This window comes from Megascapheus bottae, chromosome 18 (genome assembly GCF_031878675.1).
Source record: "Megascapheus bottae isolate mThoBot1 chromosome 18, mThoBot2.hap1, whole genome shotgun sequence".
Lineage (NCBI taxonomy): Eukaryota > Metazoa > Chordata > Mammalia > Rodentia > Geomyidae > Megascapheus > Megascapheus bottae.
Window position 1 is genome coordinate 42,609,247 of NC_143526.1, and position 13,285 is coordinate 42,622,531.

At 48.9% G+C, this 13,285-nt stretch overlaps 1 protein-coding gene across 1 annotated transcript in view; it reads left to right on the plus strand.

The window, feature by feature from the left end:
* Nucleotides 1-8,692: 8,692 nt before the first annotated feature.
* Dok5 (docking protein 5) overlaps nucleotides 8,693-13,285 on the plus strand; it is a 97,815-nt gene continuing 93,222 nt past the window's right edge. The window contains exon 1 of the mRNA XM_090352882.1: nucleotides 8,693-9,002. Within this exon, the coding sequence (XP_090209008.1) occupies nucleotides 8,937-9,002 (66 nt within the window). The 5' untranslated portion in view covers nucleotides 8,693-8,936. The remainder of the gene's footprint in view (nucleotides 9,003-13,285) is intronic.

The following is a 13,285-nucleotide window of genomic DNA, read 5'->3' on the forward strand; positions in this document are numbered from 1 at the left end:
GATGAAAAAGCCTGGCTTATCTTCCTGGTGGAAAAGAACATGAAAACCCTCGTGAAATACTCAGAGCGTGCTGCTCTGAAAGCAGCTCAAGTTCTAGACGAGGGATCTAATGAGAACTCAGTGAAGCTGCAAGTGGGAGGTGCCCACATCTGCTTGCCACTTTGAGAAATGCTTTGACACTTCCCTAAAAGCTAAAATGCCTGGTGACTCAGGAATTCTTTTCTAAGGACTTAACCAAGACATATGGAAAAATGAAATGTTCCTACAAAGACACATTCAGAAATCTTGGCAATGGTGATATTCCATTGCTTTGGTTTTGCCTTTGTAGTACTAGGGTTTGAACTCAGGGCCTATACACTGGCAGGGCAGAGGCCGTCCAGCATGGAAGGACGTGATGAGAACTTAACTGTATAGCTTATTTGAACTCCTCTCCTCTCCTCTCTTCTCTCCTTTCCCTCCTTCCACATTTTCTTTTACCTTTGGCTGTTTTGGGGTTTGAATTCAGGGCCCTGCACTTGCTAAGTAGGCAGTCTACCACTTGAATCTTTCTCCTTTTTTTTTTGCCTTAATTTGGTTCTCAGGCTCTGTCATTCTTGTCTAGAGATGGCTTCTCTATTTTTCTCTCTTGAGTAGCTGGGATCACAGGCATACACTACCACTCCCAGCCTCTCTTTGGAGATCTCCATGTTACTGAGTTCATGCCCTCAAAAGAGATGGTAAAACCCTCAACCATTTCTAGCTCCATCTCTTCCTCCTAGCTCTCTGTCCCCAGCATCACCATGGTGGCGTACTCACCACAGATCCAAAGCTATGGAGCATTTGATTATGGATCAGAGCCTCCCAATCTGAGAGCCAAACATCTTCTTCTTGCAGGTCAGCTCTCTGAGATATTGAGATATGCCACAGAACATCATAGCACAGGAACACTACAGTGATGAAAAGGAATTAGATATTAAAATAAGTAATGACACAGATGATTCTCCAGAACAGGGAAATAGAAAGAATAACCTCTTGATTTCCTGGAGGTCCATGTTCTTGTCTATTGATTTCGATTCTGAGAAGTGGCAGAATGGATACACAGCCGATCATGGTATTTTTAAAGTAGAGTTGAGATGTTTCATCTTTACACTTCGAGGCTGCTCACGGGTACCCTAATACCGAAGCCAACCAACCCTGTAGCTTTCCACAAGTCTTTCGGTTTCAGGTCCAGGTTCCTCCCCGTGAAATGTGGGTGACATTGCAGGGCTGTGAGGATTAACGAACTAACATTGGCAGCACACTCCAAGACCTTAAGCTCTTGGTACATTTATCCAGGGACCTCAGCAGACTGTCACAGAAGAGCTGCTGGCCCCGTTTATCTCTGTTTTTCCAAAATCTGGTTATGGGGCAGGGAACCACGAATGGCTGTGAGGAAGGGAGTTGTGCCAAGGAGCCTCTGTGACTCTGCTTTCTAGTCTCCCACAACTACTGGTTAGTGCTCCATGTTGAAAAGGGGCCCTGTCAGCAGCCAAGCCCTTGTTATCTGGTTAACGTTTCCATGATCTCTTTCTTCTTTTCAGAGTTGGTTTTGCAGTGACCTACAGAAAGGAGGGCCCTTGTCAAATGAGAGAAGCTGGGATCTGCCTGGGGGAGACAGCAGGCCTGTCTAGTAGAGGCATGTGGTCGACTTTGTATCCTGAGATGAAACTTGAGGTGTGAGATTCACCTCTGAAGAAACAGTCACCCACACATTTAAAAGATGGCATTGAGAATTTATTTTGTAAGAAAAACACACTGGAGAAAATAAAAGCCACCACTTCTGATAACCAAGAGTGATTGCTGCTAACGTTCTGGGGAAGCTCTATCCAGCCTGATTGCTGTTGTACATGACAAAAACCACACACACATTATTTCAGAAAAACAAAAATGGAAGCTTTCTGGACAGATACTTTCTAGACGGATGACTAAGACACTCTTTTATCCCCTCTGGACTCCTTGCTCACCGGCTCACCACCTCTTCCTGCTCTTCCATTTCCAGCCACTACCTTTCTCTCTGTTCTTGCTGCACCTCTGCCCTCTTGGCTGGCAGTTTGCTTGTGTAGAGTCCTTGTTCCCTCTCAGCTAGCTAACAGAACCACTTCCTCCTTATCTCAGCTTCCTTATCCCACCTTCCAGAGGCCAGTGCTCTTGTCTCCTTGCTCTACATTGCAAGGAGTCATGTGGTAGATTTCCAGCAGTAATTGTGCACTGTCAGTCTCTCCTTCTGGTCAGTTCTGAGTATCTCTTAGTCAAGTGATGACCAACTCTGGGAGGATACGGAGTCTGGTCCCTTTCCATTCAGCCTGTCAGCTCTCCTGTGCCTAGCCTGGCTGGTTTAAAGTGAAGCTCAGGAGCAGACAGGGGTTCTCCCTCTGTTCGAATGGTTGTGACATCGATTCCTAGCAGAATGGCAGATGTGACTCTTGTTGATTTCATTTCAGCAGCGCCATAAAGGGCTGGGATTGGAAAGCATTGGGAAAACATTCTAAAGCAAGGTGTTGGGCCATCTGTGTGAGAGGGCCAGAAAGAAGAGTCAAAGGTTGTCTGCAGGTCGATCCTGTACCTGCATGCTAAGGAGGACACAAAAGAAGGTAGATTTCGAGGTGGGAGCCAGTGTTCTCCATAGGAGGTGTGGGCTGGAAGCAGGAAACAGCTGTAAGAGAATCATACGCCCTGCACAGTGCAGAGGACACAGGCCTAGGCCTGTGGCCCCTTTCTCAATGGTCTGAGGAAGAGGCCTGGCAGGGCCAACTGCCCCCTGGTGGCTACCCTGGAAACGGGCTGACCGTGCATTAGGGGCTTTTCCAGAGTGGAGGGACCAACAGGGGCTGTCCTCTGGAGAGGACTTCCTGCAGGGGCCGACACCCTGACATTACCCGCCCCCCCCATACACACACACACTGCACTGGAGCCCTGAGGTTGGATGGGTGACGTCTGACTCAGAGGGAACAGCAGGAGCTCTATAATCAAGTTAAGAAGGAACAAGCCTTTTTGTCCTACCTGGGGACCTGCAGCTTACCAGCTCCTAGGGTAAAACATGAACTGGTGGACTTCTAAGTTTATTCAAACTACTCTGCAGGGTGCATGAAAACAAACAAAACAAAACAAAAATCCCCTAGGACTTTTGTAAGCTCCACAGGCATGCTGCCTAGTGATGGCCCCAAGGCCTTGGCTTTGTTGGGCTATTTAAACAGGCCCAGGCAAGCACTTCTGTCATTTTCCTGCCTCGACTCCCAGATAGTGGGGTGAAAGACGCGTGCCACCACACCCAGCGTAGCGTGACTTCTCAGAACTCATCATTCATGCTCTGGGATGTATTTACAGAGTTCAAATTAGGGAATGGGGGTAAATAACTACGGATGGTTTTAATATTTTCATAGCTATCATGGCTCATGCTTGGAATGGTGTGTTTTTACTTTCCCCTCGCCATTCTTATTCTCTTTTTTTTTTCTAAAGGCTCTTGGTTTAACAGAACTGGAGAAGTGGAATTTTTTTTAGAATGTCACCATATTCTGGTCCAGTCCCTTAATTTCCATATTAAAAATACATATATATATAAATATATATGCAAATGTTCTATGTGAAGGATGGAGTCCTGTCTTATTCCCCAAGGTCAAGAAAAGCACCAGGTGCATGCCCACATGCTTGTCCGTGGCGACCTTGATCACCAAGGGATAATAGCCCCCACACCCGAGGACCAAGGTGTAGCATTCCACTGTGGGCCTGGCCAAAGATACCGCCCTGGGCCCCCAGGAGACCATCACCCATTTTTTATTTTTGTTTCCTTGTTAGTCCCTATATTAAGCCCACCCCCAAATCTAGTCCCTAGCGCAACCTCCAATCCTGTGGGAAGGTCTGGCCTATTCCCTTTTCATTCTCCTCCATTTTCCTTACAATACGTACATATCTATGTATACGCATGCATACACACACACACACACACACGCACACTTTCTTTTGATAAAAGGAGAAATGAGGATTTACCACCTTTGAACATGTCCTAGCTGCAGTCAGCAGGCTTGAGGCTACAGGACCCTGCCCACCATCGTTTCTACCGCTGTGAGTTCAAGAGGGCCTAGGATCTAGTCTGCCACCAGCGCCTTGAACTTGTCCACTCTGCTTTCCCCTGCCTTTTGAGACACTCCGTCTGGAGCTGAAGCCTATCTCGCTGGAATGTGCCTGCCTGGACAGTTCCCATAGCTGCTTCTCATCTTTCTTTCCCAAGTTAGCTTAGAGGTGACCTCCTACAGGACATCTTACTCACCCCTCTCATAGCTAAAGTAGCTACTTGCTACCGCACAGCACAATGCAACTTTTCTTTGCATAGCCACCTTATTGTTCATTTGCTTTGTTCTCTCTCATCTATCAGTATATAGGCTTCATAGGGAGTGAAACCTCATTTATCTAGGAGGGAATGAAAGCTTACTGTGGATAATGCACGCCCCCAGCATGGGCTTGGAAACAATTAGCTGAACACAGGAAGGAAAGAGTAAGGCAGTGAACCAGACAAGTAGAATTCTCAGTCCACCTGATCTGGTGGCAATCCAAGCCACCCAGGTTTATCAGGGTAAGAGCTCCCCACCAGGGGAGATTCTGTGCAGAGGAACCCAGCCCCTCCTTAGGGCTAGCCAAACCATATCCCTAAGCTTGCCAAAGGAAAGACTGCCTACGCTCCTGTGAGAAGAGCAGGCCTAGAGCAAAGCCCAAGTTATTTTTGGTAAGGATACTAGAGAAGCACCATGCCAGCCAGTGCCCTTTGTGGCACTGGGTGAAAACACAACACTCCTCTGACTGTGCTCTGGAGGCCATCACCCTCTCTGGAAGAAATGCCAAAAGTTCTAGAATTCCACACACCACTTCTTATCCTGAGCATCTCAAGGGTAATAAAATACTGTTAGTGATAGTAACTGACTAAATGGAATGCAGAGGGCAGCCTAAGAGTTGACCATAAATTTGAGCTAGCGTGAGTTCCTACTTTGTGGTAGAACAAGGTACACTTGTGGTAATTTAAGGCTCTGCAGTACTCTGGTGAGAAGATTCTATTTTAGTGCACACCATAATTTGGTATCCTATCAACATGAATCCCACAAAGGAAGAAGAGCTTACTCTCCAGATTTTCAAAGAAGGCCAGTATCAGACACAGGGCTAGCACAAGGCAAGCATATGATTTAAGGAAGCATGTGTTCTCAGGATCACACAGATGGTCCTTCAGCACTCATACGACCCTCACAGGGGGGAGCCTCCTTAAATTTTATGCCCCACTCTCACTTATTTCCCCTAGTCCCAGTGGTGGGGAATGTATCTTCTGTAACTGCCAATGAATGGGCCCAAAGAACACAGCCCCATGCAAAAAGTGGCTAGAGTCCTGAGGAAGCCCGGGGGATAGTTCTGTATTCAGCATAGTTGTAGCTCAACTGAGCCTTCATTTGGGACAGACAATGCCACAGACATTCTTTTGGGATTTTCTTGGTCCACTTCAACTATCTAATCAAGTATGGTTGGACAGGACTTTTGAAGCTTCCAGTCACAGTCCATATACCTGACTCCTTTGGTGTCATGGTGACCGAACAACACAGGCCAGGATGGTTTAAAAGGAAAGGCAAATCCTTGGTGTAAATTAAGCAGGTGTGGGTGGCAGCGGCAGAGCAGGAAGTGTTAACTCATGCAACCATCGTCAATTCATGATCCTGCAGAGACCAAACCACGACTTCAAGGTGTTGGGTATGAACTGCTTCCTCAGACGCTCCCATATCGAAGGCTTGGCCCACAGCGGGAAGATTCAGTCATTGAGGTTGGATCATAAGGGCCTTGACCTCTTAGTTTCGGGGTTAACTTACTGATAGGTTCATAATTCTATGGCATTAATGGAAGATAGAGGAAACTTTCAGAAATGAGGCCTCCTGGGAGAAGGCAGGTGTTCCTGGAGGATTGTATGTTGGTTCAGGCCTCTTCTTTTCTGTTTCTGCTTCCTGTGATCAGCCGTTGTGTAACACTTGATGTAAATTCCCTGTAGCACAGCCTAGAAAGAACGAAGCCAGCGGGCTAAGGACAGAAACCTCTGAAATGATCTTGAGCCTACTTGTATTTTGTGTTTGGCATGGTAACACAAAGCTAGCTAGCAGAGGAGACTTCCCTTTCTGAGCTCCTTGGAGGTAGGTGTGGCAAAATACTAGCCTGCAGGATGTTGGAGACAGAGATCACTGTAAGGTCTGGGTCCAGTGCCTCACAAGGCTGTTTTCCACTGTGTGGGATGTTCACCTCCCACTCAATGAGGGGAGGGCAGCAACTTCTTTGGGGGGAGGGCAACTGTGTCCTGGGGGAGGACCCAGGAGCTTAGATCCTGGATGACACCATGAGTCTGAGCTTTTTACCTGTTCAGCACAACCTTCCCAGCCTGGTTTGTCCCAGAAGAAATAAGTAAGTTTTGGGGCCACCGGAGCCACTGCATTTTGGGATCTGTCATGGCAGCTTCACTTCTGTTCCAGAGTCATAAGGATTTGGTCTGCTTCCCTTCAGTGCTTCGTTTTAATTATTCCAGAAGGTCACCTTGAAGCTGAAGAAACAAGCAGAAAGGTGAACTACAAACAGGATGTCCTATATGTTTGACCTTGAAGTAAAATGGGAAATGATTTATTAAAAATTTGCATCCAGAAAGGCAAATTTGCATGTGACTCTGTGTCTTTCAGAGTACTGTATTGTACCACTGGTGGGCTTACGCACCACTGTCCCATTATGTACGTAATTTGGAGACGTGTAAGTGGCCTTCCGGGAATAGCACACAGTAGGAACATTTTCCATAAGTATCAGTTTCATCTTATCAAACAAGTAACAGCATATACTGGATTCAATCTTGTAATGTAAAAAAGAAAATTACTTTTTCTTAAGTCAGTTTTCTGCTTTCTAGTTTGATTGTTTTTTTCTCACTTCTAGTTTAATTAGCTTTGGAAGTTGATGTATATTAGCCCCACATTAAATCTCAAGGAGTTAACTTCAGTTTGTTTTTAATCTGTTCATATTTCTGTTATTATGACTTCAAGTTCTTTACGCCTTCATTTCTTCATTCTTTGTTTCTATAATTATGTAGATCTGGCATGCAAATGATAGTCGGATAGATAACCGTAGATGGAGCGTTTATTAATTTTTAATTTTTAACCCTTCTAGAAGAACTTTCCAAATGACTTTGCCATTTGCTTCTCTTGGAGATGAGAAAATTCAATTTACAGTATCATCTCCTAGGAGAGCACCTCAAAGACAGAGCAGATGGCTTACAGTACAGCAGAGAGAGCTGTTCAGATGTTTGCTTTCTGAGTGCCTCAATTTAGTCTCGGTTCTCCTATGACACATTCTCAGATGATTTTCTTTTTTTGACTAACAACCGTCAAACCAGGATGACTAAAATGAATATTCTCACTGAGAAAGGTAAAACTCCATCATCTTGTTGGATGGCTTTCTAGGCTGTCACAAACAATCCACTGTAGAGATGAATCTTTTTCTATGTAGTCCGCGACAAAGGTCACTACCAAGACCACCAATTAGGGTCTGAATCTTCTTTGCTTCTGGGGACATCAGAAAAGATCAGAAAGATCTTCCTTGGGGACAAACTAGTAACTGCGCTTGCTTGCTTCTGACTCTGACTCTCCATACACTGCCCTCCCAGGATGGGAGCAGAGCTGGCACACACACACAGATGCGAGCGGGCACACACACACTCACACGCGTGCACACACGCACACCTTCAGCTGCAGACTTCTGGAGTGGTCAGTGGGGGATGGTGAGCCGTTCGTTCTCCAGGTCCTCACTCTTTGGAGCTCCACTTCCTGCAGAACTGGACTCTAGGTCTTGACTCGGTTTAGCCGTAGTAAAGCCCAGCCGAGGGGCTGCGTGAAACGTCCGCAGTGATCACCCCCAGTTTGCGTCAGGAAGGTGATGGAGCCCGTGAGCATCCACTCCTGCTCCTTCCCACCATCACGTCCGGGGCCCCATATTTTCAGTATCCCCAAAGGGCTCTGAGCTGAGTGGCAGAGGAGTTGTTTAGTTGAGCTCATCCACGCAAAGGGCTCAGAGTCGAGTCTGGCACCCGGTGCTCATCTCCAAGGGTGGACTGAGCACTTGCCCAGCCCAGCAGCCAAGTCCCCGCCTGTGGGAAACGTGATCCAGCAGAGGCCTGGACCTGGGTGCCAGGGAAACCGTGCCCCCCTCACTTCTCCTATTGCCAAGGTCAGGGCAAAGTAGAGCACCCCTACTTCTGGGGGCAGGCGCCCCCAATCTGCATTCTGGGGAAAGGATTAGAGATGAAGGGAGGGGTGGGGGAGACCGCGTCTGGGGAAGAGTGAAATTTCCTCCCCTCCCCAAATAAGCCACCGGCAACACAGCACGGGGGGCGTCGGCGAGATGCTGGGGTTGGGGGGGCTCCCGGTGGGGCGGAAGAGGAAGCGGTGAGAGGAAGCTTCGGGGAGAGGTGGGGGGCCGATCTGTGATCCATGTCACTGCGGCCGTCCGCTGGGGTGGCCCGGGGCGGCGCCAGGACCCCCTTGGCTCCTCCTCCGGGGCCTCTCCGGTCTCCTCCTCCCTCCCCGTCCCTCCTTCACCCTCCCCTCTCCGTTCTCCTCCTCCGTTCCCCCCTCCTCAGTCAGGAGAGGCCGCGCCTCCTCCTGGCCGCCCGGCGTGAAGTCAGCTGACGACGGCGGCGCCCCAGCCTCGCTACCCCAAAGTGGCTGCGCGCCGCCAGCCGCCCGCTTTCGGGGCTCGGGGTGCAGAGGAAGGGATGCGCGCCTCGTAGCGCGTGTGGGATCCAAGCCCCCGGCCCCCTGGCCGCTTCAACTTTCTCCCCGCCTCCGGCGTCCGCCGAACCCCGCCCGCAGCGCTCCGCTCTCCGAGCCGCAGGGCGCGCGCCCGGGCCGGGGTCGCGGCCGTCCGGGATGGCCTCCAATTTCAACGACATCGTGAAGCAGGGCTACGTGAGGATCCGGAGCCGGAGGCTGGGGGTGAGTACGGGGCCGAGGTCTCCGGGGTCCCCGCAGCCCCCCGATCGCAGATCCCGGGGCGCCCGCGCGGGGTCTCCGCATCTCCGGCCCCAGCCCCGCGGTGTGAGGTGTGCCGCGCGCCCATCTCCGCCTCGGAGGGCTCGGCTTCCCGAGGGAGTCGCCACCGGAGCCCACCCACTGGGAATAAATATTTCCCGGTGGCCCGGGGAGCGGGAGCCGCGAGGCGGGCGGGCACGAGCTGGCGCGTCCCCCCCCACCCCCGTTCCCGTCCCCGGGCCCCTCGCCGCCGACTTCACTTTGCCAGGGGTTGAGTGGAGGCTCCTCTGGGAACCAGAGCAGTGTCCCCCTGACCCCAGGAAGGAGCTTCTGCCAACGGAAAGCTCTCCTCGGGTTCCGGGTGCTGGGCTCAGTCCCAGGCGCTGGCGGGCAGAGGCCGGGTGGACTGGCTGGCCTCTGGGTAGATGCCCCCATCCGAATTTCCCTCCTGCTTTAGCCGGGGTGATGGATTTCCGTCACCCCCATCCCCTGACCACCGGGGAGGTCGTCCAGCGTGGAACGTGGCACCCGGGGTCCGGAGAGTGCTTCCCCGATGGGAGCCAAGGGAACGAATGAATGAATGAACGCTCGCCGGCGTGCGTGCGCCCGAGCGCGGAGCGCAGGGTCCCCGGGCCCGAGGGGCCCGGAGCGGCTCCCTGGGTGGAAACGCCCTGGGTGCACTGGATCCTGGGGTCTTTAGGCTCAGCCAGGGCTCCGGGGAGGAGTTCTCCCAACACAGGAGGGAAGGGGCGGGAAGGGAGGGGTGGGGTGACAGCCACACTTCTCCGTGGCTGTGCGTGCTTTGGTTTGGGGTGCGGTGGTGGGGGGGGTGGTGACGAGGCTGGGAAAGTTTGCTGTAAGTCTGACATAATGGTGGCGTGGATGAGGCACAGTGCCCCCACGGAGACGGAATGGCACGCCGCCCAGCTCCTTCTCTCTCAAATCCACGTCTTGGGGCAGCTTTCCTTTGTTTTGCCTTTGGACTCCCCCCCCCCCACCCTTCTTATGTAGCAGACCATTTTATTGGAAAAAGAAAAGAAATTTCACAGTGGTAAGTCGAGCTAGGATCCTAGAAATGTCTGGTGGGAACAAAACAACAACAACAAAAAATGTATGAAACTCTTGCTTGGTTGGTTTGTTTTTTACTTCCTCTTTTCCACCCCCAGCCAGGCTGATTACAACGCTTTAGCACCTGTTTCTATTTTTTTTTCTTTTTCTTCTGTGTCTCGATAAATTAAAAAAGGAGGGAAAAATATAATAAAAGTCTTCGGTATCAGTCAGCTTCATTAGCACCTCATTGATTCCCTGGTCTGCCATGCAAATGTTGGCACCAGCAAAGCAGTCTTTTCTGGGCTATTTACCAAGGAACAAACAGTGAGGCTCTCCGTGTTTGTAACCAACCCGTGGGCTGGCGGTGCATTACTGTTCTAAAAGGAGCCTTAAAGACCTGCATTCTAATTTTACCCTTACTCCATCATGTCAATGGAAGGAATTGGTAATAGGCTTTCATTCCGAGTTCGACAGCATTCCAACAGGAAGACGGCATGCATTATTAATGCAGACATATGAATTATTCATGAGGATCAGGGGTAATGCCAAATTGTGACACATGGTGATTTATTTGATGCACTGGTTACCATTACTTTTGAGTTCACCGTAATTGAGATTATTTTTTCTATATTATTATAATTGACATGATGTCGTCTCATGCATATGCCAGTGTTCATAGATATTTGAAGAAAGAGGGAGGAAGGGAAATAGCATTTTTGTCTGTATTATTGTGGTTCTTTACAGGGTTTTGATACTGAATCACATACTTTCTTAATAAATACATTGTTTTCCACGTTCGTATTCACATAGGCAGGAGACTCTCCATTGAGTTAGTGTTCATGGAGAGAGAAGGCTTAAGAAAAGTGATCAGAGAAATCTGGTTATTTGGTAGCACTGGTTTTTACAGAAGTTGATATTTTGTATGTTGTGTAATTTTACAGAGGAGGCAACCACAGAGGTCTGAGAACACAATGGCAACTAGAAGTTTGGATGGAGCTGGGAGCACTGGTACAAGGCAGTCTGTCAGGCCTCACATAGCCTAGAACAGCATGCACTACGCATATTCTGGACACTTGTGCAAATCTCGCAGAGAGAAAGGGCTGTATGCCTAGCACAGAGTAGATACACAATAAGTGCCTGTTGGTCGGTGCAAAGAACCATGCAGCCAATGTCTCACTTTGTCTTTCATAATCCTCTTTAGAAACTAATGTGAGAGTGGTTTCATTCATGGAATCCAAATGGGCTATAGATAAATGGTCACCTTTAGGAGAGGTCCTCAACTTTGTGATAAGCAATCAAATATTTATATATAATTAATATATGTTTGGTTGATATATATCACACTATATATGTATGTATATATAGACACGCACATACAGACTTTTCTGGAAGCATCCTAAAGATATATGAAATTCAGTTTATTTAATTCTGAGTGTCTGAAGCTCTGCCTTCTCTAGCTGAATCTGCCCGGACGCACGGAGCTCTGATGCTGTGCCTTGTGTACAGTATGTGTTCAGGGACATTGATGGGACAATTTGGGGAGCAGACGAGGGTGGATGGGACCTGCCATCTATAATTATCTAATTCTCCAAGGACACTGCAAATTTCTTCTTAGCTGAGTGGTGAAGTAGACACTTTGCAGGTCACAGTCCTCTGAGTGTGACATTTAGAGGGTGGCAGGAACAGTCTTCATTCTTTCCTCTTTCCTTCACAGGAGAGAATTTCCCAGCCAGCCTTGTTCAGTGTGTTCCACAGTACAGTCCTTGGTGCTTTAGGTCTCAGAGTGGTTTTCATTTTGAATATGCAGTTCCTCAATCACTTGCCTTCCAGTAGTCATTCTCTGAACCTATTTGCCAAGAACTATCAACTTAGACTATGGGAAATCCACTTAAATTCTCCTGTTCACCCCATGTTTCTGTGTAGATTTCTCACAGAGGTCACAACCTGCTTCTAAATCTTTGCCTGTCTCTTCTCTACTTGTGTGTGTGCGTGTGTGTATGTGTGTGTGTGTGTGTGTGTGAGAGAGAGAGGGGGGGGAGGGAGGGAGGGAGGGAGGGAGGGAGAGAGAGAGAGGGGGGGAGGGAGGGAGGGAGGGAGGGAGGGAGAGAGAGAGGGGGGGGAGGGAGGGAGGGAGGGAGAGAAGGAGAGAGAGAGAGAGACAGAGAGAGAGGGGGAGGGAGGGAGGGAGGGAGGGAGAGAGAGAGAGAGAGAGGGAGGGAGGGAGGGATGTGCCTTCTCTTTGTAATAAGTCTAGGGACATCTCTGTATAAACCTTTACTCACCTCTTAATGTGTCTTTCTGTCTATAGCTTTGCTTTCTTCAGTCCATTGCCATTGCAGCAGCAGGGCAGACAGGCTGTGTTCTGAGGCTGCTGGACCTTCAGTGAAGAGGCAGCTTCAGCACCTTCTCTCTCTTTCTCCTTCCCTCTCTGCTTGGCCTCCTGCTTCTCCAATTATCTCCCCCCACCTCCCAAATTTTCCTACTCTCCTTTCCTCACAAACACCTTTCAGATCACTCCTAGTTTTGTTTGCTTGTTTTTTGACTTTCCCTTTTCTATTCCTTTAGACTTTCGCCTCTCAACACTCCACACTGTCTGTGTACCTTATCAATTGCCTGTTTACTCTCCAGGGCTTGAACTCAGGGCATAGGCACTGTCCTCAAATTTTCTCAAAGCTAGTGCTTTAGTACTTGAACCATAGCACCACTTCCAGCCTTTTCTGTATATGTGGTACCAATGGGTTGAACCCAGGGCTTTGTGCATGCTAGGCAAGCACTCTACCATTAGGCCAAACTCCTGAGGTTGTTTTCTCTTTTCTTCATAAATGTATGTTAGTGCCTGGCACAGATGAAGATTTGTGTGTGTGTGGGGGGAGAGAGAGAGAGAGAGAGAGAGAGAGAGAGAGAGAGAGAGAGAGAGAGAGAGAGAGAGAGAGAGAGAGAGAGGGGAACAGACAGACAGAGACTCTATTGCTGGGTAGTGCTTAGAAGCATGATTTCAGATTGAGGACTGCATTAAAAATACTCACCTCGTCTCTGCCCATGTGACTTCTTGAGTTTATAAATATTGATCAGCCGCAGTCTCCTATAAAAATAGGAAGATTCTTAAGGCTTACTTCATACATGATGATCATCTGGGGCTCAACACAATCAAAACCCAATTAATATTTATTCCTGCTTCGTTCTTACTTGCTCTGGTG